Source organism: Camelus bactrianus, chromosome 2, assembly GCF_048773025.1.
Source record: "Camelus bactrianus isolate YW-2024 breed Bactrian camel chromosome 2, ASM4877302v1, whole genome shotgun sequence".
Taxonomy (NCBI): domain Eukaryota; kingdom Metazoa; phylum Chordata; class Mammalia; order Artiodactyla; family Camelidae; genus Camelus; species Camelus bactrianus.
This window is the reverse complement of record NC_133540.1, coordinates 132,041,779-132,066,961: the sequence shown is the minus strand read 5'-3', so window position 1 is coordinate 132,066,961 and position 25,183 is coordinate 132,041,779. Positions and strand designations below refer to the sequence as shown.

The window sequence follows — 25,183 nt, the reverse complement described above, 5'->3', positions numbered from 1 at the left end:
ACAAGCGGGCTGTTTTCCCTACGTATGGCTGTTCTGCAACCTGCTTTTCCCGCGTGGGTGATCAGCGGCGGCGCTCCCCACCAGTGCCTGAAGACGCCCCTTGGTCTTTTGAACAGCTGCGTTGCGCTCTGCTGTGTGGACAAACCCTGGTTTATTTACCTGTTCCTCTGCTGCTGAATAGTTAGGCCGTTTCAGGTTTCTTTTCTGTTAGAAACAAGGCCACACAGAAGACGCATTTCTGTCTTTACTCACCTGAACCTTTATGTCTGTGGGGTGTGTTTCTAGAGCTAGAATGTTCAAGTCCAGGTACGTTTTACATTTTCATGGCTGCCGTCAGTGTTGGATCTTAACTTGCACAGCCTGGTGACCAAAAGCTGGGCTCTGCCGTCGGTCCCTTGTGTTTGACTCTTGGTTCTGGCACTTTCTGCTTGACCTTGCACACGTCACCTCACCTCCTAGTGGTCAGGTTCTTTGTCTACGAAGTGAAAAGGGGATGCGGATGGGCCCCCTCCTTGGGTCGTGGTGAGAGTTAGACGAGCGAAGATGCCTGAAAGGGCTTAAGTAACATCGTTTTGGACTCCTGGCGGGTGCTCGATGTGTGCAGCGGTTCTTGTGGTTGTCTTGATACTGATGAATCTTCAAGTCGTTTCTAATTTTCATCCGTTAAAATAACCCTGCAAAGAATATCACTCTGCATTTAGTTCTGAGGCTCAGCAGGGAGCCTGCATTTGGAAGCCAGGCATCCGTGGCTCTTTTGGGTTTGTGCACCACCCAGGAAATGTGGTCCCAGCGGTGGCAGCTCCAGTCTCGAAAGAGGCCAGGCAGGATCTCCACTGGCCTCCGCGGTTGACATCAGCCACCCATCGAGTCTTAAAGCTGCCCCGCCCTCTGTCTGTCTGAGCACAGCTGAAACGCTCCCGAGAGACGGAGGTCCAGCTGAAGCCCCTGGTGGAGAAGAACAAGCGAATGAACAAGAAGAATGAGGACCTGCTGCACAGCATCCAGAGGATGGAGGAGAAGATCAAAAACCTTACGAGGGAGAACGTGGAGATGGTAAGTCCCTGGCCCCGGAATCCTTGCCTCTGCCTGGGGTTCTCCATCCCTGACCTTCGCCCTCCTCGTTCTCTGGGGCCACCTCCCACCTGCCTCCCTGGGCAGCCGGGTAAGCAGTCTCGGTGTTCCCCCGTCCCTCGTGCCCTCCGTTCTTCAGAGTTCACAGCACCGTGGGCATCCATGCTTGATGGAGAGCGCCAGGTCATCGGACAATGGGTCTGCGCCCCTGCTCTGCCATCTACACCCCAGGGTCCTGAGGCTCAGCCTTCATTCTCTCCAAGCCTCAGCTTTCTCATCCGTGAAATGGGAATGAAAATATCAGTTCTATGGGGTTATGGAAAGGAGGGAGTGATGTCATAGAAAGTTCTCCCAGAAAACCCATCTCACTGGGGAGGCTCGGGATGTGAAAGCCATTAGGACCTTGCTCTAAGTGCTTTGCATAAGGGCCTTTTATTTGCTCCAAAAAGAATAATTGGTCTTTGTGGCCAGGATGGTGTCTTGTAGTTGATGGTTTAAGGAATGCTCTGAGGTTCATTGTCCAAGGCGGTGTCAGTCATGCGCATTTGACAGCTGAGAAGACTGAGGCTCTGGGAGACAGGACGCCCTCCTCCCTGTCTCCTGACAGGTCCAGGTGTTAGTGTGTGTCATTGCCCTGTGTGCTGCGCTCTCCTCCCCGAGCGTCCAAGCTGTCCAGGCTTGGTGCAGACCTCCACCTCTCCCCTAGAATGCCTGCCCAGCCCTTCCCATCAGCAGTGCGTACAGTCAACCGTACCTCGGGCCTGTCTGGTCTACAGCTATCTGCTCCTCCAGTGTGGGGACAGGTGGCCGCCATCCCTACCTCCATCCTTCCAACTCGTATCCCCAAGCCCATGCTCGTGCCCGGATGTGCATGATGGGTCCTGGACAAGCGTTGCGGGTGAGCAGCCCTGCAGTGCCCTCTCCCTTGGCTGCAGAAGGAGAAGCTGTCAGCCCAGGCGTCCCTGAAGCGGCACACTTCCTTGAACGACCTCAGCCTGACGAGGGACGAGCAGGAGATCGAGTTCCTGCGGCTGCAAGTGCTGGAGCAGCAGCACGTCATTGACGACCTCTCACTGGTGCGTCTGTGCGGGTGACGGCCCTCCAGGGGGCGCCACGCGACACCGGGCTGCAGGGCGATGCTGCAGAAGGGGGCGGGTCTCATGGAGCTCCTCCTGGTGATGGGCACCGCGCTGCTTTATTCTGCCAGAAAGCGGCTTCCACATCGTTTACTGCTGTGACATCACTGGTACCTGGGAGCAGTTTCCATGGCTACTCTTTTTCTCAAATCCTATCCCTAGTTTGCTGCCATTAAGAAGCAGCATCATCGCTTCTCGGCCTTTTGGCTAAGAGCAAGTGTAGTACTGTTCTTACCCATTTAATGTCTGATATGTCCTCTATCCGAGGACAGTATATTAAACAGATGTTTGGAGCAGAGAGTTGGAGTAGGCGCTGGCTCCACCCACTCCACGCATCAACCTGGTATTGCAGTACGTCCAGGAACGGTGCACCCCCTCTAGGGGAATGATACTGATGCATTAAAGTAGATGTGTGTTTAAAAAAATAGAAGCAGCAGTTTTAAGAAAGTCTTCTGACCTGTACAGAGTGAGCACGATCTTTCCCCCAAAAGTCTAATTTTTTTTAGCTTAGTTGTTACAGACTGTGAACTCGAATACCTGAACCTTATAATCAGACCAGATTTTGAAGGACTTGCTGAGACTGTGTGTGTGTGTGTGTTTGTGTGTGTGAAGATTAAGGGAGGTATGAGTATATTTTAAGTAGGTGGAGGGTTACATCCAGAGAATTCTGCAGCTCTCTGTGGAATGAGCTTAGGCACCTGTAAGGGAGCATCTGTAGTGAGCTTTAGCTGCGTCTTAGAAGCAGAGTGTGTTCTTGCCCAAGGGGTTATGTGATGGTTCTATCCGTGGATCTTTAAAAAGTAGGAATGGCAGGGATCAAAATTCTCAAAAAGGCTTTGACCATAATTGTCGAATTCACTTTGCTTGACTAGCTCTATCTCTTTACTCCTTCCTTCCATCTTTCCACCCATCCATCTCTCCTCCCTCCCATCCTTTCATCCATCTTCCCATCCTCCCTCCTTCCCTCCATCCCTCTATCCCTTCTTCCTTCCATCCTGCCTTCATTCCATCCATCCATCTATCCATCAATCCTTCCATTCATGTTTGCTTCATGACACTAAAGACTTTATGCAGCTTAAGATAAAAAAAACCACACTCAAAAATGATGATAAAGTTGAAAGAGGAAAAATAAACAGATAAGTCTGGAAAAAATAAACATGGCAGCATCAGTCAAGATCAGGAGGGACACTGGGGTGGACCACATGGGCTGCAGCCAAGGAGCAGGTTTGTCTTTGGGTTTCCTGGCAGCCGAAGAGAACAGAAGCATTTGATTAGAAAGGAGAGAATTGGCTGGTTTTATCTGGGGCAGCATGCTGCCACTCCAGCTACTGCTCTCTAGGTGCCATTTCTTCTGACAGGAGCCACCAGCCATCTGCAAGACAAGTTCTAGCCCATATAGCAAGGGAAGAATCTGAGAATCAGAGAAAAAAGATGTGTCACCTGGCCAGGAGGAGGCCCCAAGAGGATTTGGCCCCAGTTCTGTCTGAGATCAAATCTGCAGCCTTTTTCATTTTCTGCTGTGATCAGTGACAGAGCAGATACCTGGTCAACACTGCTTAAAGCCTTAAAGCTTCCGGCCCCAAAGGCAGACGGGCTGGAGTTTTACAAGACTGGCAGATCTTGGCATTTTTCTCTGGGATGGTCTAAGCCCAGTTAACGGTGTGGCTCTGCAGCGATTAGTTCTGAGAAGCAGCCGTCCCTTGGATGCTCAGAACCTGGACTTAGCCCACGCCCAGTGCAGGCAGGCACGGCAGGGCTGTAAGTCACACCCTCTGAGAGCGCACTGGGTTGGTGGGTGTGATGGGAGGCGAGCTGGAAAAGCGAACAGTTGTGTTTCCTTCTAGGAGAGAGAACGGCTCTTGCGCTCCAAACGACAACGTGGGAAGGGCCTGAAGCCACCCAAGGTGAGCCTGCGGTGCTGCGGCTGCGCTGCTCTGTCTCCGTGCCAGGGTCTGCAGGGCCAGTGGTCCAGGGGGAGGGGGAGGGGACACCCCCACCGTGGAGGGGCCCTGAAGGCAGAGATACTTGCATCTCCGCGTGTTTGATGGTGAAAAATCTGTTATTGCCGTCTCTCAAAGCAACATAAATAACCAGGCCGTGGACTTGGTTCTTGTAATTTATTCATGGAAAACTTACAGATGATTTCTGTTTTTAGGACACAGGCGCTGCTTGCCCAAAATTAAAACCATAAATACTTAGACCTTTAGAAGGATTTAAAGGACACTTGGTCTTGGTTTATAACATCTTTTATCCTGTTTTGAAAAATCAGGAGCCTTTGGTTCTTTTGGAATGATGCAGAGTGCATTCTTTTTGGAAAATGGGGGTTTGCCCATTTTTTTAGAGATAATTTCCAAATGTCCAGTGAGGAGAGCAGAGCTGGGCTTGGAAAACTCAGATGCCCACAGGGCCCAAGCTGGGATGTAAAAGAGCGAATTGGGGCAGGTAGAAAAAAGGACTTGGTGTGCATTTAAACCCATAAACATTTTTCACTTCCACGAAGATGTGGGCCTGTTCTCCTTTTTAGTGAATCAGACGGCCCTATAACTATAGAGAGATGGTTGTAGAGAAATATTTTTCTTCTGTAAAGAAAACAGCAATGCAGATGTGATACCAAATGATCACAGACATACGGCTTTGGTGTTAGGGTCACAGTAGGGAGAGGTGGGGACTGTGGAAAACTGAGCCCAGAATATCAGTTGCGACTAGAAAGTGAGCTGGGTGCTGTCGGATATTCCAGTACTTCGAGAGAAGTGGAGAGCCCCACGTGTTAGTTTCCTGCGGCTTCTGAAACCAAGCACCACAGAATGGGTGGCTTGGAACAGCTGAAATGTGTCATCTCACGGTTTTGGAGTCTAGAAGTCTGAAATTAAGGTGTTGGCAGCATCATGCTCCGTCTGAAACCTGTAGAAGAATCCTTTCCTACCTCATCTTAGCTTCTGGTGACTTACTGGCAATCTTTGGCCTTGTCTTTAAGCTGTGTAACTACAGTCTCTGCTTTCCTTGTCACATGCCATTTTCCCTATGTGTCTCTGTCACTACACGGCCATCTTCTTCACCGGTCACGTTGGATTAGGGGTCCAACATACTCCAGTATGCCCTCCTATTAACAACTGTCACAGTGACCATATTTGCAAATGATGCCACATTCTAAAGCATTGGGGGGCTAGGACTCCAACAGATCTTTTTGGGGGAGACTCGGTTTAACCCGTAACACCTTTATGTAAAATCCAAGGATTTTCAATGTTGGTGAAAATGTTTATAGTACACTCTAAATGAGTGAGCCAAATAAAATCGATCTGTGGACCAAATTTGGACACTCGGTTAAATAGCTGTTTTATACCATCTCATTTAATCCTCGTAGCAACCCTGTTGAGGTCAGCGTTGCTTTTTCCATTTTGCAGTTACAGGAAGCATATAGATATAAAATACGGAAATGAGTCAAAGAGATAAAGTAAATTGACAAGGCTGACATCCTAACTCAAGTCTGGGGCTCCAGGGTCCAAACTTGTACGGAGTCAAGTTGAACGAGGCACAGGTCTCTACACGCTGACATTAGAGACTCAGAAATGGGAAGTGGTTTGGCGGAACTTGGTTATTTTTAAATGCATTTTTCTATTAGGAAGTAAGATAACCACATTGTAAGACTATCTGGGAAATAAGTGGTCCATGGCAGCAGTACCTTCCAGGGCAATCAGTCAATCACTGTTGGCATTTTAATGGACTCCTTCCCCCTCCTCCGCCCCGAGTCCTTGCTCTGCTTCCATTTGTTTTTAATAATGTAACTGTAATTATGGACTGCACTTTTGCACCCTGGTTTTTTTCACTTAACATTATACTATACAGCATTTATCTATGTTATGATGCTGTCACCATAAATATAAATTTCTGTGGCTACATAATCCATCGAGTGGATGGGCCATAAATTTGTGCACCATCCTGTGTCTGCTGGGTGTGTTTGGCCCCAGCTCCACACAGCTGTGCATAATGGTGCAGTAAACACCTCTCTGCCGCCACGCACAGCTCTCCATGGGCCGGTCCTGCTGGAGTCCCTGGGCGCCGGACATTTCATTCAGTGACCACTCATCCCCTGTTGTTGGACTTCCTGCTTCTGTAAGTGTCACCCCAGTGAACTCCTTTTGGCCAGAAAGCTGTGTCCGTAGTCTGGATCACTCCCATGGGTGGATTCCCAGAGATCAAAATGTGGGTTAGAGGGTGTGGAGGCTTTGATCAAGAACATTCGCTCCCCCCGCCCCTTCACTTTGTAGAAGAGTTACATCATTTCACAGAGTTGCCAGGAACGTACGTGATGCCATTTTTCATCACAGGACATAGATTTAAAAAGCAGCATCCGAAAGTGTTTGGTCTGTGGCATGAGCTGGACGTGCTGTGGTGTCACATACCTCATAAAGCGTCTAAGGGGGGTTTTGGGGAAACCCACTTTTGAGCTGTGACTGTATTTTTCAAACCTTTACCAGAACGCCTGGAATAAGAAAAATTGTTTCCCCTCTTCCTGATTTCTGAATGTGTTTATGGGAAGAGGACTTTACAAAGGCCTGGAATGGACTTAGGAGCTCCTAGGCTTGAGTGTACAGCGGGCAGGGAGGGAAGGGGCTGTGTCCTACTCCTGTGTCCTGGTCACTGCCTGGCACAGACTAGGTGGCCTTAAATGGTCGTTGACTGAATAAGCAACTGGGAACATGCATTTGCCTGATCCTGGGTCAGCCCAGAAGGCTGACGATGCTCAGTCACTGTAATTATAATAGTTTGACGCCACTAGAGGGTGGATCCTGGGAACCGCTGTGGGAAATTTCCTGGCCTGGCTCAGGGTCTTTCCTACTTACTGTGACCCTTCAGCGTCTTTCTGTTTCTCAAGATTCAGTGTACAACTGCTCCCCTGTGTTTCTACTTAATCCTGGCTTGCCTGGGGCTGGGTGGGGTGGCTGGGTTCATCGGGCAGGTGTTCCTTTTAATTCTTATTTTTTAATTGAAGTGTAGTCTCTTTACAATGTTAGTTTCAGGTGTATAGCAAAACAATTCAGTTATACACACACACACACACACACACACACACACACATACACATATATACATACATATATATTTTTTCAGTTTCTTTTTCATTACAGCTCATTATAAGAAATTGAACATAGTTCCCTGTGCTATACAGTAGGTCCTTGTTGTTTATCTGTTTTATATATAGTAATGTGTATCTGTTAATCCCAAACTCCTAATTTATCCCTCTCCTCTCCTTCCCTTTTGGTAACCATAGTTTGTTTTCCACGTCCATGAGTCTATTTCTGGTTTGTCAATAAAATTTGTATCTTTTCGTTTTAGATTCCACATATAAGTGACATCATATGGTATTTGTCTTTCTCTGTCTGGCTTAACTTCACTTAGTATGATCATCCCTAGGTCCATCCATGTTGCTGCAAATGGCAGTATCTTGTTCTTCTTTATGACTGAGTAATATTCCATTGTGTATATATACGTGTGTATATATGTGTGTGTGTGTTTGTGTGTGTATATACACACACCACATCTACTTTATCATCTGTCATCCGTGGGGCAGGGTTTTCGTCCCCCAGGGCTGCCTCTCAGGCCTGGGCATCTTCCCTTCCCTGTCTCCCACTGACCACAAGGATTCACTACTTTCTTTCTCCCCTTAAATGCCTCTATCTCACTGTCTCTTATGCATCTGTGCACTTTGCCACTTTGCCACTTTGCCAGAGTCTTTGCTTGACAGAATGTCATGGTGAATGCACTGAAGGATCCAGCACTTCCGGAAGTCTGACAGCCGTCCCTGCTGTCTGGCTATGACAAGCCTCCCTGGACTCGGCGGCTCCCCCAGAGGGGATCCTGCAATTCCACACCCACAGCCCAGCTGCTGCAGATGTGCCGAGGGCAGAGCAGGGATGTCAGCCCTCATCTTCCAGGGGGGCCACCACAGCCCCAAGGGCTGCTGACCTGTTTCAGGGGGCTTCTGGGGACAAGACTGGTGTTGACTGTCCCTGCTGGGAGACACTGCTAGTTCAGCCCCAGTGGGGGTTGCAGGAGAAGGACCCTGAGTCGTTCCTCAGGCCCTGTCCGGGGAGAGGGGCTTGCCCTGTGGAAGGTCTGATCAGGACCTAACTGGACACATGGCAGGAGGTGTCGGGTCAGCCATTGGAGCGTGCGGCCTGGCAGCACAGAGTTGTGTCCTAGGAGACCTTGAGCACACGAACAACGGCTGAACCTAATACAGTTGGTTCACGTGCCTTGAGGGTGGGGCTGGTTTCTTGAGTGAGGCTGGGAAGCTGTAGCCTGGAGCAGTGTGGCAGTCGGACTCGGCTCCTAGATGTGTGTCCTTGAACTCTGGGAACGTCTGTTTCCTGGTTCTTAGAATGAACATCACATCCGTGAGATGAAATGAAGCTTCTGGCTCCACGCCTGCCGTGTAGTCAAGGATCAATCAGTTATAGTTTGTCTTTCTCCCTTCGTCTTAAATCAGCAGCTTTCCTTTGGAGTTCCTGTTAAATGCAGATTCACAGGCCTTGCCCCTCCCTTCCCCCTCCCCTACTCTAATTCATGTACCCTGGTCTTAGAGACAGTATCTAGTAGCAGTGAGGTGACATCTCAATGCACTTTAGGTGGCAGCCATCCTTCGAGGGGGGGCTGGGAAACATCCAAGCGCTACCGGAGAATAGACCCTTCCTTAGGCTCAAGCATCTGTTCTGTGGTCCCCTCTCCCAAGTGGACCATGGACCTTGGCTCTCCTGTCACCAGGAAGCAGGTGACTCCTGAGGAGCTTCTGGCCGGCCCCTCCTGGTCAGTGGCTCTGGCATCCATTCTGATAGGACACCTGAGGCCTAACCAAACTTGACCCTGTGCCCCCGAGGCCAAGCCTGTAGCCTAATGGAGGGGAGGACGGGGCGCCGCAGCAGCCCTGGAACAAGCCGGCTGCCGTGCCTGGGCCTGGCGGGGTGCCGAGGGGTTTTCATCATGTGCACACCTTTCCCGTATTTCAGTAGCCAAAGGATTCGTTTTTTCTTTCTGATTGTTTCCACTTGACTTTGTTCTTAGACAGCCCCTCCCCAGGGCTCTATTGTCAGCCTTCAAGCATGGGAAGGGCCAGATCCTGCCTCATTTGTTCGGGTACCTGCAGCTCCTAGCACAGCGCTCACCCCACACGGTGGGGCTCAGTCACACTGGTGAGGTGAGCTGTTCATCATCTCAGCCCTGCCGGTCTGCGGGGCTCTGCGTGGCCGCGTGCAGTGGAGGACTTCGGCTGCGTGTTTCATTTCCTGGAAGTGTCATGAGCTTGTTCCTTTCAGGCTGGGCAGTCACCTGTCACCTGTTCCTTCCTCCACAACCTGGCCAGGTGGGCAGCTGAGCTCCGCATCAGAAGCTCATGAGGCCCCAGTCGCTGCTCTGAGTGCCGCCTGCTGGGTTTGTGGGACCCTCTGGTAAAGGACTCGAGAGATTTGGGTTCTGGAGATAGAATATGGGGCCAATTTCAAAGATGCAGGGCCACACTCGGGCAGCTGAGTAGCACACAGTCTACACTGTCCCAACCTGGGGCAGTGATGCAGGTTGCTGGGCCCTGGGGGCAGGAGAGAGAGCAGAGCTGGGGCGTGACCTGGCTACAGAGCCTGCCCAGGGCATCTCATTTGGCATAGCAAGGACCACGGGGACATCCAGGCCGCACCCAAAGACTTAGAAATAGACAGAAAGTGATGGTGGTTCTAGGCACTGTGTTTAAGTGAGACAGGAAACCCCAACACCCAGAGTGAGCATTGGGGGGAGCCTCAGTCTTGGGGTGGGGGGCTGGCTGGAAGGCAGGCCTGTAGCTCCTGGCCTCCTGCCTGGTGTTAGGAGGGGACCCCAGACCCAGGGGGGAGGGGATTAAGGCACAGGCTCCCTGATTCCAGGCGCACCCTGCTAGGCCTCTGCTTCCTCATCTGTCTCCACCACCTTCCTCTGAGCCCCCATCTGCTGTCCAGGGATCATTGCCGCAGCTCCCTGGCTGCTCCCCTGCTGCCAGCATCTTCCCTCCCCTCCAGAGCTGTGAGAATGATCTTTTTAAGGCACAAGTCAGACCGTGCCACCTTCTTCCTAGGAATCTTCCAGTGGCTCCCTATTTCTTGGGGGATGAATTTGGGGCTCCCTGGCCAGGCCCTCAAGGGGATCCAGCCCTGCTCACCTCCTGCCTGGGGCCTGCAGCAGCTGGTGTCCACAGTGGGCTGGGTGGTGAAGGCCAGGATCCTTCTCACCATCATCTGTGGGGCTTCTAATGGGCACAGCCGAGTGTCAAATGACAGGTGAGAGGGGTGCCTCCGTTTCTAAGGAACTTCAGGCAACAGTGGGTCTAAGTACGTCCAGGAAGCAACCCTGCTGGACGTGTCTTGTGGTTTGCACATGCCAGGCAAAGGCTGCCTTTGGTTTTTCTTGAGGGTCCAGGTACAGAGCAGCTCACAGAGAAATCAGCCTTTAGTCTCGTCCCAGAACTCAATAGTTTGATGGCTTGATGGCTTTATGGCTTGATTTCTAGGATTATCTCTTTCTCTCCCCCATTAGCCAAGATTTCTTCTCTTGCTAATGTCGAAAACTCAAAGTCATTTAAGCGAAGAAAAGAATTTATGCAACTGAGATGTCTAGGGGGGCAGGTTTCAGGCATGGCGGGATCTAGATGCTCACACAGTATTGCCAGGAACCGGTCTATCTTCATCTTTCAACTGTGCTTTCCTCTGGGCTGGCCTCTTTCTCAAGCAGGCTCTCCTACTGCAGTGGCCCTAACAGCCTTAGCAGCTTCCGACTGGCATTACACCTGCCTAGCAACCTCTGTGGCTGGAGAGCATCTCTCTTTCTCAGTGGTTCCAGCAAAAGTCCCAGGGCTGGTGCTTCTTGACTCACCCTGGTCACAGGCCCATCCCTGAACCAGTCCCAACTCTGCCTGGGCGACACCTCATTGGGAAACATGACTTAAAGGCTTAGCACTAACTTGCATAGTGGGACACAGTTACATATCATGGCTACTTTGGAAGGAGCGGAGTCTCAAGTATTGAGTTGAAATACGTATGTACTTGGCTGTATATGTTTATTCTTTTGTGAATTCTTCTTTGCCTTTTAGTGTTGCTTTACTACCTTTAAAAATACAGTTTTACTTTTTTATGGTAAAACTTACCCTTTTTTTCTCTCCACTATGAGGGGTTTTACTTTTGATTTCATGCCTAGAAAAGCTTCTCAGTGCCCTCGTAGGTGCCAGATGGTTGGGGGACTGGATACCATTCCAGCTGCCGTTTTCCTGTTGAATAATGGTTTGTTTCAGAATGTGTAAGGGTAAAACAAATGCTTACGGAAGGATTGCTGAGAACCAGTGAGGCTAGCTGGCCCAGCATGCACACAGGTGGGCAGGGATCACCAGAGAAATTTCCTAAGCACACGAAGCGGGAGGTGCCTCCCTGCTTTGGGCTCTGGTCCTGAAGAAAGCTTCCATCACCACGCGGTTGCTAGTGCTGCTCCCAGGGGGCCTTGCGACCGTCCAGGGACCAGGCCCGTGGAATGGCCCTGACAACGGGGCGGCTCGGGGAGCCTGCGTTCTGGGAGGAAGGCCCCCAGAGAATACGCCAGTGCAGAGGCTGTCCTCTGTGACTGATGAGCCCAGGCCCGGCCCCTGGAAACCGGCTCCTCTCAACCCACAGATCTGCCCCAGAGCTGGCTTGCCTTTTAATACGGGCACACCTTCTGGAGTGTCCCTGTTCTCAGAACTCAGCGGCAGAGAATCGGCAGGAAGAGAGCGGGCTGCACGAGGGAGAGGAAAACCCCTGGGAGGGGCTTGGTGCTTGCCCCTGGAACTCCAGGGGGGCTTGGGGATTGATGCCGAGGATGTGGCTTTTGGCTCCCTGGACACGCACGGGCTAGCGGGCACCAAGAGCCCTCCCCACCATGGAGTACATCCTCTTCGTGCTGTACTTCTCCTTTTTCCTCTGTCTCTGCACCCTGGTGTGCCTGTACTTTTCCGGCTGCCAAGAGATGACCTATAAGCATGAAGGTAAGCGGCTGGCTATGGGGACGGTCGTGGTTACGTGACTTGGATGCCCCTTCCTGTGACAGCGATTGCTGGGAAGGACCCGGGTGAAGAAAGGGGCAGCTGAGAGAGCCTGGAGTCAGCTGAGGGTTTCTGTGGGATGCTTCCCCCGCCCCGTTTCCTCTCCATCCCATGTGATCTGCTAAGAACGAACACCTCTATCTACCCAACATGTTAATGGCAAAGAAATGTTTACTTTTCAGTCATTTTTGCTGAAATCGCACTTTAAGTATTTGGATGCGTTTGTAAAAAGGTGTCAGCAAGGCAAGACTTCAGTGGTAAGGAAAATGGAAGCCTGGAGGGGTGCGCCCATGTGTAGAAGACACTCCTGGAATGAGCAAAGATGGACGTTTGTGCTCGTGAATTTCCTCTCCTTAGGAAATTCCCCAGGAGGTTTTGAATGGTGGAGGCTCTGAAAATGCGACAGCTTCTTTCATGCTTGGCATTTTTAAAAGCCCATTAGGAGCCAAGCATTTGAGAACCAGTATTTCCGGGGGATCCTCTCATTCCGTGGAGACCAGTGTGTTATTTCATGTCTATGAAAATACAGTATAAGGCAGTATTGCTTTGTCTCCAAAGAAGACAGCCACCAGGTTTTCACTTGCAACCTTGAAATGTCTTTTTTATCTTGTTTTTTATGAGTAAGGTCATAAATAGATAGGGTACATTTTGGCTTCCGGCGCAGAACACTTAAAGACAGCAACCCTCGAGGACCCACCCAACCCGTGTGTCTTACAATGCGGCACAGGCTTTGCTCTGTACTGCCAGCCTCTTTACACGATAAAACCCCCTCTAAAAGCAGACAAGCAAACAGGCAAACAAAAAACTCATCCAGCCCACATGCTGTGCAAGGGGCAGGCAGGGTCGCCGTCCACTCACTGCTGCCCTGGAAACGGGGCGTGCTGTATGGATATCTGTGGATTCATCTCCTTTGTGGCTGTAGGGTTACAACTTGAATGCCCTTTGGTGTCTGCTCCCGCCCAGAGCTGCTTGCTCCTCCCTCACTGCAGCTGCTTCCTTGGGCTCTTGGGCTCTGAGACCGCATCATACTTCAGGGGGCTCCACTTGGGTCTGGGGATTGGCTGTTTACAAAGGTGCAGCTCCACTTTAAATGCGTTGGGTTTTGACAGAGGACCAACACGACATGACTCTTGTTTCAAAATCATCACCCTGACCGCCAGGTTATGGAACAAGGGCAAGAGGGGGAAGGGCAGTGGGGGCTGGTTTTTTAAATTTCATTGAAAGATGATGGTGGCTTGGACCAGGATGGAAGCACTGGAAGGGTTGAGGATGGAGCCAGCAGCCCTGTATTAGGGCTCAATAATTGAGTACTTAGCTAGCAGTCCCTCAAAGTTTCAAAAGTCATCCTAGGTACTGGAACTGAGTCATCGTCCCCAAGAATGGCCCACGATGCCTGCTAGTGGGTGACCACTGCTCGGCATCCCGTCCTGGTCATGTGGAGCCTGTGTCTTGATGTTCCCTGGGGCTCACTGGTGGGCCGTGAAGGGCATCCCGGCAGCCGCTCTCTGGCACTCCGCAGTAGCAAACAGACCTGTCCCCAGAGGCCTCACAATTAGCAGTGTTTACAAGAAGTAAGGTCAGCTGACTGGCTGCCCAGAGAAACAAGGAGCCTGGGGCCGGGGTGAATGCGTGTGGGCAGAGGCGCTGAGCGTGGGAGATGCGTCCGCCATCTGAGGTCTTGGCCCCGGCTCCCCAGAGAGGGGTCGTCTGGACTGCTGTTGACACCTGAACTCAGCGGAGCTTCTCCTCTGGAGGAGGGATTTGAGTATATAAGTGTCTCCAGCCTCCACTCAGAAGGAAATGCCTTTGACTTTGATGGCACCCAGTAGGGCCTTACATTCCTACCTGGCGGACTCCCTGGGTGCCCAGCCAGGTGGCAGCCTGGCTGACACTGCTGCAGGAATGTGGGGAAAGGGTGTCACTTGCAGACTTAAAACTGTCTGTGCGTCAGCAAGTTCGCTTGGCACTGAGTTCATTAGCAGAGACGCTCATTTAACAAGCGATATTTCCTGAGTGTGTCGGACCCTGGGCCACTGTGGGGAACACAAGAGCCTAAATCCTTGCCCTCATGGAGCAAAATCCCTGACCTCCTGGGGCTTACACTCTGGAGGAGGGAGACACATAACAAACATGCAAGCAGAACTGGTGACGAGTGCTGTGGAGAAAGATGAAGGGAGGAGGACAGAGCGGTGGGTGGGGGTGGTTTAGTGGGGTTTTGACAAGATGGTCAGGGACACCTTTCTGGATCGGGCTGCACTTGTGAGAAGACTTGGGGGAAGTCGTGTGTGTTCCGGGAAGAGCATCTCAGATGCTGGCGTTTACCCCAGTGCGGTGCAGAGCCGCTGGGTTTTGAGCAAAGGACCAGCACGACATGACTGTTGTTTGAAAATCGTCGCTCTGACCGCCAGGTTACAGGACAAGGGCAGGAGGGGGAAGGACAGTAGGAGGCAGTTTTTTAAATTTCAGTGAGAGATGATGGTGGCTTGGACCAGAGTGGCGGCGCTGGTTCACGAGGGGTTGGATTCTGGGTTGAAGCTGGAGCCAACAGGATTTCTCCCAGAGAGGCCTGAGAGAATGAGGAGCACGGGGGGGCTCAGTTTTGGGCCTGAGCAACTGAAAAGGATGGAGCTGCTGGAAGCAACACATGTTAGATGATGGGAGCAGCAGGTTTGGGGGTTAAGTCGGCGACCACTAGCCTCGCCCCGCCATGGAGCTGTGGAGGAGGCAGCTGAGTCAGGAGTTCCAGGGCGGTGCATTCCCACCCATATTAAATAAACAAAAATGTATTTTTTTCTAGTTTCACGATGTTTATTGATAGGTACAAGTATATAAAATCAGGGCATGGACAGGACTTGTTAAGTAGACTTCGTTTCAGTTCTGTAACAAGAGGGACCAATTCAAATTCTCAGCAGGGGTGAGAGGGGCTCTGGGAGAAGCCGGTTTGGACCAACCGGTGGGAGCCTGGGGCTTGGCTCTGGATTTCGTTACCTTCTTTCTTCATGGTGAAGTGTATTCACTGATTGTAAAAACAAATACAGATCTTTCTCAGGGGCTATTTTGGGGGAAAAGCCTGTGTTCCTAGGACACAGGATGTTGATCTGGTGATTGGGGTCGATGTCTGCAGCCCCAGGGGACAGAAGCTCTTTGTGGCAGGGACCAGGCCTGGTTTTGATTTAGTCACAGCTCCCAGACCCCACCCAGCATCTGACCCGTGGAAGGCGCTCAGTCGGTGTTTGCTGAATGAATGAGTGAGTGAAGCCCCGTCTCCTGTGACATTTGGGGTGGGAGAAGTCCTGGGGAGAGTAACAGGGAGGCCAGCAGACAAAGCATTGAAATGATCTCTGTGAGTATATGCGGATCCACTGGACTATTCCTTCTGATTTTTGTAAATGTTCCAAGTTTTCTATAATAAAAAGTTAAACTTTTGCCTCTTGAGGCGCGTCTGGTGAGGACGCCCCTTGCTTGCCCAGCCAGTCAGAGCCCCGGGTTCCACCTGTAGACACCCTGCCCCTTTCCCCTTTCCCTGTGTCTGGTGTCCAGAATCTCATGGGGTCCCGTCCTCTCTACTCCGAACAGCAAGGATACCACTCACTGTGTTACTGCGCCAGGCCCGGCACTCGGTGACCTCACTTTGTGCTTGCAGATGGGTGGGGGTTCTGTGTCTGTCTGATGGAGAAGGAAGCGGATGCTCAGAGGGGCTGACTGACTTGCGACAGGTCATCAGTTCCTGAGCCTGGAGCTAGGGTCGGGCCAGCACACTCTGGCAACCCTCCATCCTCCGACCGCCTTTGGCCGCCTCCTTCCCACTAAGCGATCACAGACCCCACCACCCGCCTCCTGGGACGCCTGGTGGCCCAGATGCTCATCGTAGCCCCTTCTGCCCTGGGACGAGGGGGCGAGGGGTCTGGGCATTTCTGAGTCCCTTCTTCATGTCCTGCGAATTGCCTTTTACAGAAGCATGTTGTGGAGACATTTTTTGGATTTGATGAGGAGTCTGTGGACTCGGAAACACTGTCAGAAACGTCCTGCAACACAGACAGAACAGACAGGGCTCCGGCCACGCCCGAGGAGGACTTGGATGACGTAAGCGGACCTCACCCTGGGGATGCTGGCAGGCAGCCTCTAGCTTCTGGCCTCTGGCAGCTGCAGGCGTCACTCCCTCACTGCGAGACTTAAACCTGCAGGACCGTGTAATCACAGCCCACCGTGTCCAGGGAGGGCGAGCCCCACTTCCGTGGGATCTAAGAATGGTAACAGGGGCGCCACCCTTCCCTTGCCCAGCACGGATCTCATAGAGGAGACCTGCAGCCGCTGCGGTGTTGCTTCCCCTTTGTCATTAAAACTGCCACGTGGCATCTGTCCCTTGTTCCCCTGAGCTCACACACGCCTGTGCACACACACACACCCCGTCACCTATATTTGTTCCCCTGAGCTCACACACGCCTGTGCACACACACACACCCCGTCACCTGTATTCGTTCCCCTGAGCTCACACACGCCTGTGCACACACACACACCCCGTCACCTGTATTCGTTCCCCTGAGCTCACACACGCCTGTGCACACACACACACCCCGTCACCTGTATTCGTTCCCCTGAGCTCACACACGCCTGTGCACACACACACACCTCGTCACCCACGTGCATACAGAGGGCGCATCATTGCAGGAACGGGTCCAGGCAGCACTGAGGAGGGCGAAGAGCAGAGCACAGCCCACCTGGAGCCTCTCACCCCGCTCAGCACCTGCTGCTTTCCTGACCCACCAGCTCCACACATCCGGGTTCATGACCACAGCCCTCCAGGAACTAGAGTCACAGAGGAGTGAGAGTGGCTTTACTCCCCTGCCCCGCCCCCGCCAGCGGAAGCACTCTGGAAACCCACCTCAAACGTGATCATGTCAGACAAATGCTTTTGGGTTTGCTTTTCTCACCAAGAATAGGTAACAGGCGTCTTTCAGCACCAAACACCGCATTCGCCGTCATCCTCTGTCAGGGTCTGCGTGTGCATTTACCTCGGGGACCCCGATGAAGGGCATGATGTCGATGCCAGCTCTTCACAGTGATGCGCTTTGGGTGGTGGTGTCCTTCGGAGCTGGCTGGGGCGGTGGCAGGGGTGCCGTCACAAGGAGGTGTTCACGGTGCTGTGGTCGGGCTGGCTTGCCCTTGCTCCCTGGCCCACGAGTCGAGCGGTTCCCAGGGCCCACGGAGCTCCTAGGAAGGGCGCTGACTGCAAAGACAGCGTCTTCTCCCGAGCCCTCCACTCCAGAGATCTAGTTAGGTCCCCGCCGTGACCGGTTGGTTACATAATTGGCAGCAGCAGCTGTGAGATCCGGATGTTTGCTTTTGTCTCGCTGGACTCGGGCACTGGAATTCACATCAAGTCACGTGCTTCATCGTGTTTTTCTTTTCCATGACGTTAAGACGACAACCCGGGAGGAGGCTGACCTGAGGTTCTGCCAGCTGACCAGGGAGTACCAGGCCCTGCAGCGAGCCTATGCCCTGCTTCAGGAGCAGGTCGGGGGGACGCTGGATGCCGAGCGGGAGGCCCGGGTAGGTGTGGTGGGTGGGGCGGGCGGCGAGGGGCCGGGTGGCAGGTGGCACGTGGCCTTTCCAGCATCGGGATTCTGTAGGGGGCTGGGGGACGCACCACAGTCTCCCGCCCGGGAGATGTTCCAGCATTGGGCAGACCCCACGGAAACTATCTTCCCATCCTCGGCGTGACAGCAGAAGTTGCAGAAGATACACTGCTGCTCTGACACGTGCCGTGTGGGCCGTCCATTTGCAAGAATGATTTCAGAATTAAAGACCCAGTGAAGAAATTAGACTTTAACTCCTCTCCCTCCTGGCTGGGAAACGCCCGAGAATACCCCTGGGGAGCCCTGGCAGGGACCGTGGGGGTGCTCCCAGCCCACCAGGCACGCCGGTCCCTGCAGTCACCCAGGTCTGAGCCTCGCTAGCCCTCGTGCTGGGCCGAGCTCTGCCTTCCGGTAGCGTCCACTCACTGGCCGTTACCCCGCCTTCAGGAGTCGCATAGACCGGGCCTGCTGGCCCTTCCTTCTGAAGGCGAGGGGAACTCCTGGGAGCGCACCCCTCAGGCCAGTGTTTCACCCCCACAACAGCCCCACAGGGCAGGAGGTGGCGGATGCGGCTGGGGTGGGGCGGGCCTTGTGCTACAGCAGAGTCCAGCCCGTACCCTGGACATCGGACAAGGTGCACTGCTTGAACTTGGTTTGAGCTGAAGCCTGTGGTTTTTATTGAAAATGTTATCTACTTGCCACATTTTAAAGTCAAGAGATTTCACATAGAAATCGAGATTCCTGGGGCTGGGGGTAGGGGTAGGGGAGGGTACAGCTCTGTGGTAGAGCACGTGCTTGGCATGCACAAATTCTTGGGTTCAATCCCCGATACCTCTATTTTTTTTTTAAATTGGAAAATAAAAACAAACAACATAAATATCTTTTCTTATAAAAAAAAAAAAAAACCCAGATTCCTGGCTTCTCAGAACATCTATAAGCACCAGGCTTCCTGTTCCACATAGTTGCCTTTGGCTACAACGGCTGAGTGGCCGTCCCGCTGAGATAGGACACACGCCTCCAGTCTGCCACAGTCCCCACCCCTCCCTGTTGTCCCACACCCAGTCAGCTTCCCTTATGTACAACACCCGCTTGGCCCTTGGGGTACTTTGGCTTCCAGCCCTGGCTGTAGGTGATGAGGGCCCACGAGAGGCGCTGAGCAAGGGTGTTGCTGGTGTCAGTGATGCAGCTGCTGAACTTGGCCAGGAAGCTGGGCTGCACCTGGCAGGTCTGGCTCACTCACCCCGGTGACGAAGCTTCAGTGGCCTCATCTCTAAAATCAAGGGGGAATAACACTGATGGCCTCTCAAGGCCTTGCAGTCCTTAACCATGTCGCACATGTAGGTGACAGAGGCCCCTACCTGTAAGCAGGCAGGCCAGGTTGAACGTGTGCACCTAAGAGGGACCCATTCCTCAGATACGGAGGCAGTACAGTCCTGTCCCCCACTCCGTCTCCATCATAGGCGACCTGTTCACCTCCTGATCTTTTTATTCCAGACTCGGGAACAGCTCCAGGCCGATCTGCTGAGGTGTCAGGCCAAGATCGAGGATCTGGAGAAGTTACTGGTTGAGAAGGGACAGGTGAGCAGAAACGGTCACGCGCCCTGCGGCTCCTTGCCTTCCTATCCCCTTGGCAGTGCCGCTGGGGCATGTCCTGTGGGTCCGCATGGTTTACTCTGGAGACAGGAGGGAAAAAAACACTGGCAGAGCCCAGGCGAGAATGTCCCAGCTAACATGCCTCTTTAACAAGTTTTTAAAAAATCAACCGTGTTATGAGAGCCTAACTTGGCTTTTTCTTTGTTTACCACATGCACAAGGATAGGAGACAGTTCCAGGAGGCAGGTGGCCACCACGGCCTATTCTGAGTTGAATCTGGCAGAAAAGCTGCTGTTGCCAACGAGGATGCAGGCGTGGGGCTGGACAAGTCCCTGCAGCCGCCCTGAGCGAGCGCAGAGGCGGCCTCCGGGCTCCGTGCTGTGGCTGTCACAGGGAGACCTGGGCCCCTGAGCATCTTAGCTTGGAATTACCTCCATGCGTGAATTCTCTGAATTTGAGTTTTCTGAGTTCATTGACAGTGGGCCACGTGAGAGAGGCAAAGCCTGGGCGCAGACCCATCTCTGGGGGTGGGGAGTCCTGAGGGCTCCAGGGGGGCCAGCCTCTCAGAGGCTAGCATGTCAGAGCCACGCCAACCCAAGGGTCGGTGCGGGCGGGCCACGCTCTCCACGTCAGTGGCTCCCTGTGGAGAGACCCCCAGGACTTCTCAGTGCCTTACCACGAGGTTCAGGTCCTGCTCAGTGTGCTGCCTGTCCTCCTGTAGGCGGAGGGGCTCCGCTCCATGTGGTCACTCAGGGTCCAGCGCTGGAGGCAGCGCCATCTTGTACCGGTCTGTCCACAGTGCGTCCTCCTCGGCAGGGGACAGGAGAAGCCGCTCTCTGCCTCAGCACTTTTCTTTGGCCTAAACAGTCGCATGGCCCTGCCTACCGCAAAGGTGCCAAGGAGTGTGTGGGCAGTTGGAGTGTCTGGTGGCACCACTGCCCCAGCCCCCGGGCAGGAGGTGATCTGAGGGGGTCGGGCGCGGGCAACCAGAGGCCCTGTGGTGGAGCACAGGGAGCAGGAGGCGAGTGTTAAGGGAAGGCGTTGTGAGAGGTTCCAGGTGGGTTAACGGGGACCCGGGAGGAGCTGCAGAACGGATGGCTTAGCCTGACTCTGACTGGTGTCCAGTCAGTGGCATGAGGGCTTGGGTTGTGACCAGGGTTCAAATTGAGGCTGCTGGCTAGTAGCCAGAATCAACAGGGGGCAGGTGAGTGACCAGCCCTCAGGAACTGGTGGTCACATAACCCTGGTCCAGAATTTTCCACGGAGGCAGGAGAGCAGGGAAGAGCCCATGCTCTGCAGCCGGCCCCCCTGCTCAGATGCTGCCCTGCCACTGACCTGCTGCACAACCTCAGGCAATTTCCACGATCTTTTGTGCCTCAGTTTCCTTGTCTTTAAAATGGAGCCAGCAATAGTACTTAACATACTGGGGAAGAGGGCTCAGGGAGGTTCAGCAGCAGCTGGGATGGAGTCCGGCTGACAGATGAGGCTGTTTTCAGACTCCTGTTCTAACCCGCCGTTGACCTCAGCCTCCCTCTTCCAGGCTGGGCTCGTGGTCTACAGTTAAGTTAACCTCCCATCTGAGGGTGCTGAGCCCTGTTTGTGGGCCTGGGCTCCCCTCAGCTCCTGCCAAAGGACAAAACAAAGCCATTCCTTCAGCGAGCACTTCCCAGAGCGCTTGCCCTGCGCCAGGCTTGGTGCTCGGTGTGCAAAACGACATATGAGTTACTGTCACCGCCCACCAAACCCCCTCAGGCTTAGTTGTTCACAACAACAAACTATCTGCTTGCAGTTCTATGGATCAGCGGTTTGGGTTGGGTTCAGCTGGTAGTTCTTCAGCTGCTCTCATCTGGGGTCGTTCTGAAGGCTGCAGTGTCAGTAGAGTGACTGCAGCTCGGTGGCCCCCAGTGGCCTCACTCTCCTTTCTGAGCACTGGTGCCAGGTCTTGGCCAGATCTCTCCTCATGGTCCTCTCCTCCTCAAGGAAGCTGCGCTGGCTTCTTTTTCTGGGGGCCTGGGGGTGAACAGAAGGAAAGGCAAGCCCCAAAGCACAAGTACACACCACACCTCTGCTGCCGTCCCCTTGCTAACACCCCAGTCACCCAAGCACATCACAGCCGAGCCCAGCCTCGCGGTTGCAGGAAGAGACGTCGTGTCTCCTTGGGAGGAGCTGCAGGGTCATGTTGCAAAGGGGCACAGAGATGGGAGATGTTGCAAACCACTTGCCACAGGAAAAAGGATGAATGGAACACAGCTCTGTCTTCCCAGGGACTCAGCCCGTGGGGCCAACCCAGGGATGACGCAGGGTGGTCAGTGTTGGCGAGGAGAGAAGAAGGAAGAAAGTTCCCTCATTTATCCATTCATCCGTCCCCCGTGTCTGCTGCCCCCGGCTGTGTGCCGGGCACCGTGTGGGCGCTGGGGATGCCAGTGTGAAGATAGACTTAGCACCTTGCACTTGTGGAACTTTCCAGGCAGGACTCAGCCAGGCAGAGAGATGTGGTTCGGGCACCAGAGCCAGACGGAGAAGGGTGAGCAGGAGTGCGTCCCTGTAAGGACACAGGTTGGGGTGTGGGCAGACCCTCGGGCGTGGCCTGGACGCTGGCCCCCGGGTTGCGCGAACAGCCAGGGGAGGGTGCGCGGTGCCACCTCGGTCCCACTGCAGCTGGTGTTCGGTCCGCAGTGCTGAGGAGCCCCCGTGCCTCTGGGGAGTGGGAGCCGTGGAGGAGGGTGCTTCACAAGCCTGCCGTTTCTCTCTTTCATGTTTAAGGGTTTAAGGGTTTATGGGACGGTGAGGTCCTTCTAACCGCTGTCCTTTCCTCACGCTTTTTCCTACAAAGTTTCATGTTGAGCGGTCTGTCCCACAGACGCTCACTTTGTTACTGAGCCGTCTGTTTGCGTCAGTGAGCGTGAACATGTTTAGTGCTTTCCCTTAGGATTCCAAATGGGTTGAGGAGAAGCAGCTGCTCATCAGAACAAACCAAGACTTGCTGGAAAAGGTATGTCGCATAAACACCTGGACCCCCTCCCAGAGAATCTTGGCACCCACAGCCCCCAGGGACCTCAGAGGCCCACTCTGGCCACATGGGTCTCACCCGCGCCCTTCCTGGTGGCCCCAGGGGCCTAGCCAGCCCTCAGAGGAGGGACATCTTCCTCAGGTTGAATCAGGGACTGACTCCAGGGGTCTCCGGCCTGGTCCTGGTCCTGTCCTCTGGGGCAGGGCCCGCAGAGCTGGTTTAGGCCGCCCTGCAGACACTCTGGGGCCTGCCCGTCCTGTCCTTCCGGGGCCCCTGCAAACCTGGTAGGGGCCACCATCCCCCTGGGGCCCCTGCAGACGTCGTGGGGGCCGCCTGTCTTCCTGATACAGGCCCCCAGGCTGCCTCTGCCGTGGCCTTGGGTTCCAGGTCCCCTCCCCCTCCCGGTGGAGGTGAGAGGACAGGCCCCACCTCGGTTGGTCGTGGTCCAGTTCATGGACTGGAGGCATGGCGCAGGCGGAGCTGAGCCTGTCCCTCCCTCTCCGTCATGGAACTTTCTGGTCATGGGACTTTCCAAGGAGTCAGCTTGGGGAGTAGATCTGATGCTTTGGGACAAGACCTTAGCTTTATTTTTTTCTTATTGGTGAACAGTTAGTGGGTTTTTGTTTGTTTGGTTTTGGGTTTGTTTTTGGTTTGGGGTTTTTTTGGTACATTTACTGAGTTGTGCAACCATCACCACAGTGCAATTTTGGGAACATTCTCAGCCTCCCAGAAAGAGCCCTCGGGCCCATTTATAGTCAGTCCCCATCCTTCACGCCTGAGCCTCAGCAACCTCCTTTCCGTCCGGATAGCTTTGCTTTTCCTGCACCTCCCACACTGGTGGGATCGGACCTGGGTTAGGCCTCAGCTTCTAAGCATCCTAGGACATGCCAGCTGGACGAGCCTGGCCTCACCCCTTGGGAGGGGGCCTCGGTCCTGTCCCAGCTCTGCACTGACCCACTGTGTGGCCTTTCACCGTCCCATCTTTCCATGGGCATTGGGACAGGACTGGTCACTGTCCTGCGAGTCGGCCTGGTGCATCCGGAGAGATTTCCATCCTTGGTCCTGCTCACTACATTCTGGAAGGCACGGAAAAGTCTCTCACTGTTTCCAAATATCCCCCTGGGGGGCAGTGCCACCCCAGTAGTGATAGGGAGGAGGGAGCAATGGTGCCCATGACCCACCAAGGCCCTGGTTTCCATGCAGTCTTAGTCCTTGCTGCCCTGGTCCTCCTTGGACAAGCCTGAGGCACTAAGCAGTTAGGTAACTGGCCCAGGGTCTCCCAGTGGGTTCGGGATCCAGGCAACCCCCCTTCCCAGACCTGTGCTTTCGGGACATCTGCGACCACCCTCACCGGAGCCCTCTGGGGAGCACAAGGCACGTACGCCTTCCTAGTGCAGCTGGCCGGACTCTGGCTGGGCTGATTCTGCGGGTCTGGGCCGGAGGAGCTCGGATGGGCTGGAGGTCGCTCTGACTTCCCCCACGACTGACCTCAAGGAAGGGACTCGATCGCTCTGTGCCTCAGTTTCCACACCATTTGTGTGCTCAGTAAACATCTGAAGGGGCCCCCCGCTGGGCCAGGCTGGGGGCCGCAGGGGGGAGCCGGCAGGCCTCCGTCTGCGCCCTCCCCGGCCTCTGCAGCAGAAAGGGCGGCCGTGCCTGCCCTGCACAGCCGCTGCGGAGCCTCCCCTCCCTGCCCTCCCTCTGGTCGTGGTCCCTGTTCCCTCAGGCCAGCGCTCAGGGGGTCCGTGATGGAGGGGCGTGTTCTCATGGCCCCTGGTGAGGGAGTGGTTCTCCCCTCTGTTAACCTGCAGGTATTTCTGCTCTAGATTTACAGGCTGGAAATGGAAGAGAACCAGCTGAAGAACGAAATGCAAGATGCAAAGGATCAGAACGAGCTGTTAGAATTCCGAGTGCTAGAACTCGAAGTAAGAGACTCTATCTGTTGTAAACTCTCAAACGGAGCAGACATTCTCTTTGAGCCCAAACTGAAATTCATGTAAAGTCCCAGATGTTTTCAAGCATGTGTAAGGGGACGTGTGACACTTTCTTTCTTTTCTTTTCTTTTTTTTTTTTTCAAATCTGTATGTTCAGAATAATTTCACTGCCTTAATATGTTCTGGAGAGAATGCTCACCGAAGTCTTTGGACATGTACCAGAGCTAATATATTTATTGCCTACGGCTTGTTTTGCACTTAATAAAATAATTTGTTTTTGCAATATTTTGCCTTTTTTATTTGTGTTTCATTTCCATAACTACTTCTTTCCTGCATGCATAGTCACCTGGTATGCATTCTGCAAACTTGGACAGAAGCACCGTTGCAATTAATAGCACACCTTTTTAAGTGACCCTGCATGCATGAATCTCACCTTTTGAAAGAGCGGGGTCTGACCTGGCCCGCAGCTGACTCTATAATGTGTTTACTGCTAGTTTGGCCCTTTTTCTATTTGCCAAGGTAAACACAGGTAAGTGAGCAGGGGGAAAGGAGATAACTTGCATAGGCAGTTAAGCTTGTAACGTTGCTCCAACCCTTTGATCCAGTGAATGCAGAGCCGGGCACCGCAGCAGCGTTGGACTAAAACAATTACTGTTGGTAACTCAAACCGCAACTCAGAACTACTCTTTAGCGAGAAGGGAGGTTGACCATTGTTCACGGGTAGAAATCGTGTTCCAGAACCTGCAGTGCCTTTCCCATTACCGAGTCGGATCCGGAGT

At 53.4% G+C, this 25,183-nt stretch overlaps 2 protein-coding genes and 1 non-coding gene across 4 annotated transcripts in view; all 3 read left to right on the top strand.

Annotated features, from left to right (window-relative positions):
• The window catches only part of JAKMIP1 (janus kinase and microtubule interacting protein 1), a 134,301-nt gene that overhangs the window by 85,176 nt on the left and 23,942 nt on the right, over positions 1-25,183 (top strand). Inside the window, exons 6-14 of one of the 2 annotated variants that reach the window (XM_074350437.1) lie at positions 907-1,053; positions 2,007-2,147; positions 4,052-4,111; positions 16,246-16,374; positions 17,713-17,841; positions 19,362-19,445; positions 21,928-21,984; positions 22,390-22,452; positions 24,297-24,395. In XM_074350437.1, the coding sequence (XP_074206538.1) occupies positions 907-1,053; positions 2,007-2,147; positions 4,052-4,111; positions 16,246-16,374; positions 17,713-17,841; positions 19,362-19,445; positions 21,928-21,984; positions 22,390-22,452; positions 24,297-24,395 (909 nt within the window). Of the gene's footprint in view, positions 1-906; positions 1,054-2,006; positions 2,148-4,051; positions 4,112-16,245; positions 16,375-17,712; positions 17,842-19,361; positions 19,446-21,927; positions 21,985-22,389; positions 22,453-24,296; positions 24,862-25,183 lie in introns of those variants that run through there. The other variant, XM_074350441.1, reaches the window with a different exon arrangement.
• Positions 2,395-2,584, top strand: LOC123613691 (U2 spliceosomal RNA). Its single transcript, XR_006721078.1, has one exon. It is a non-coding gene; the product is annotated as a U2 spliceosomal RNA (small nuclear RNA).
• Positions 11,939-13,304, top strand: LOC141574656 (uncharacterized). The gene has a single exon (XM_074350445.1). It carries the CDS (start codon positions 12,129-12,131, stop codon positions 12,270-12,272), a length of 144 nt encoding a protein of 47 aa, XP_074206546.1. The 5' UTR covers positions 11,939-12,128; the 3' UTR covers positions 12,273-13,304.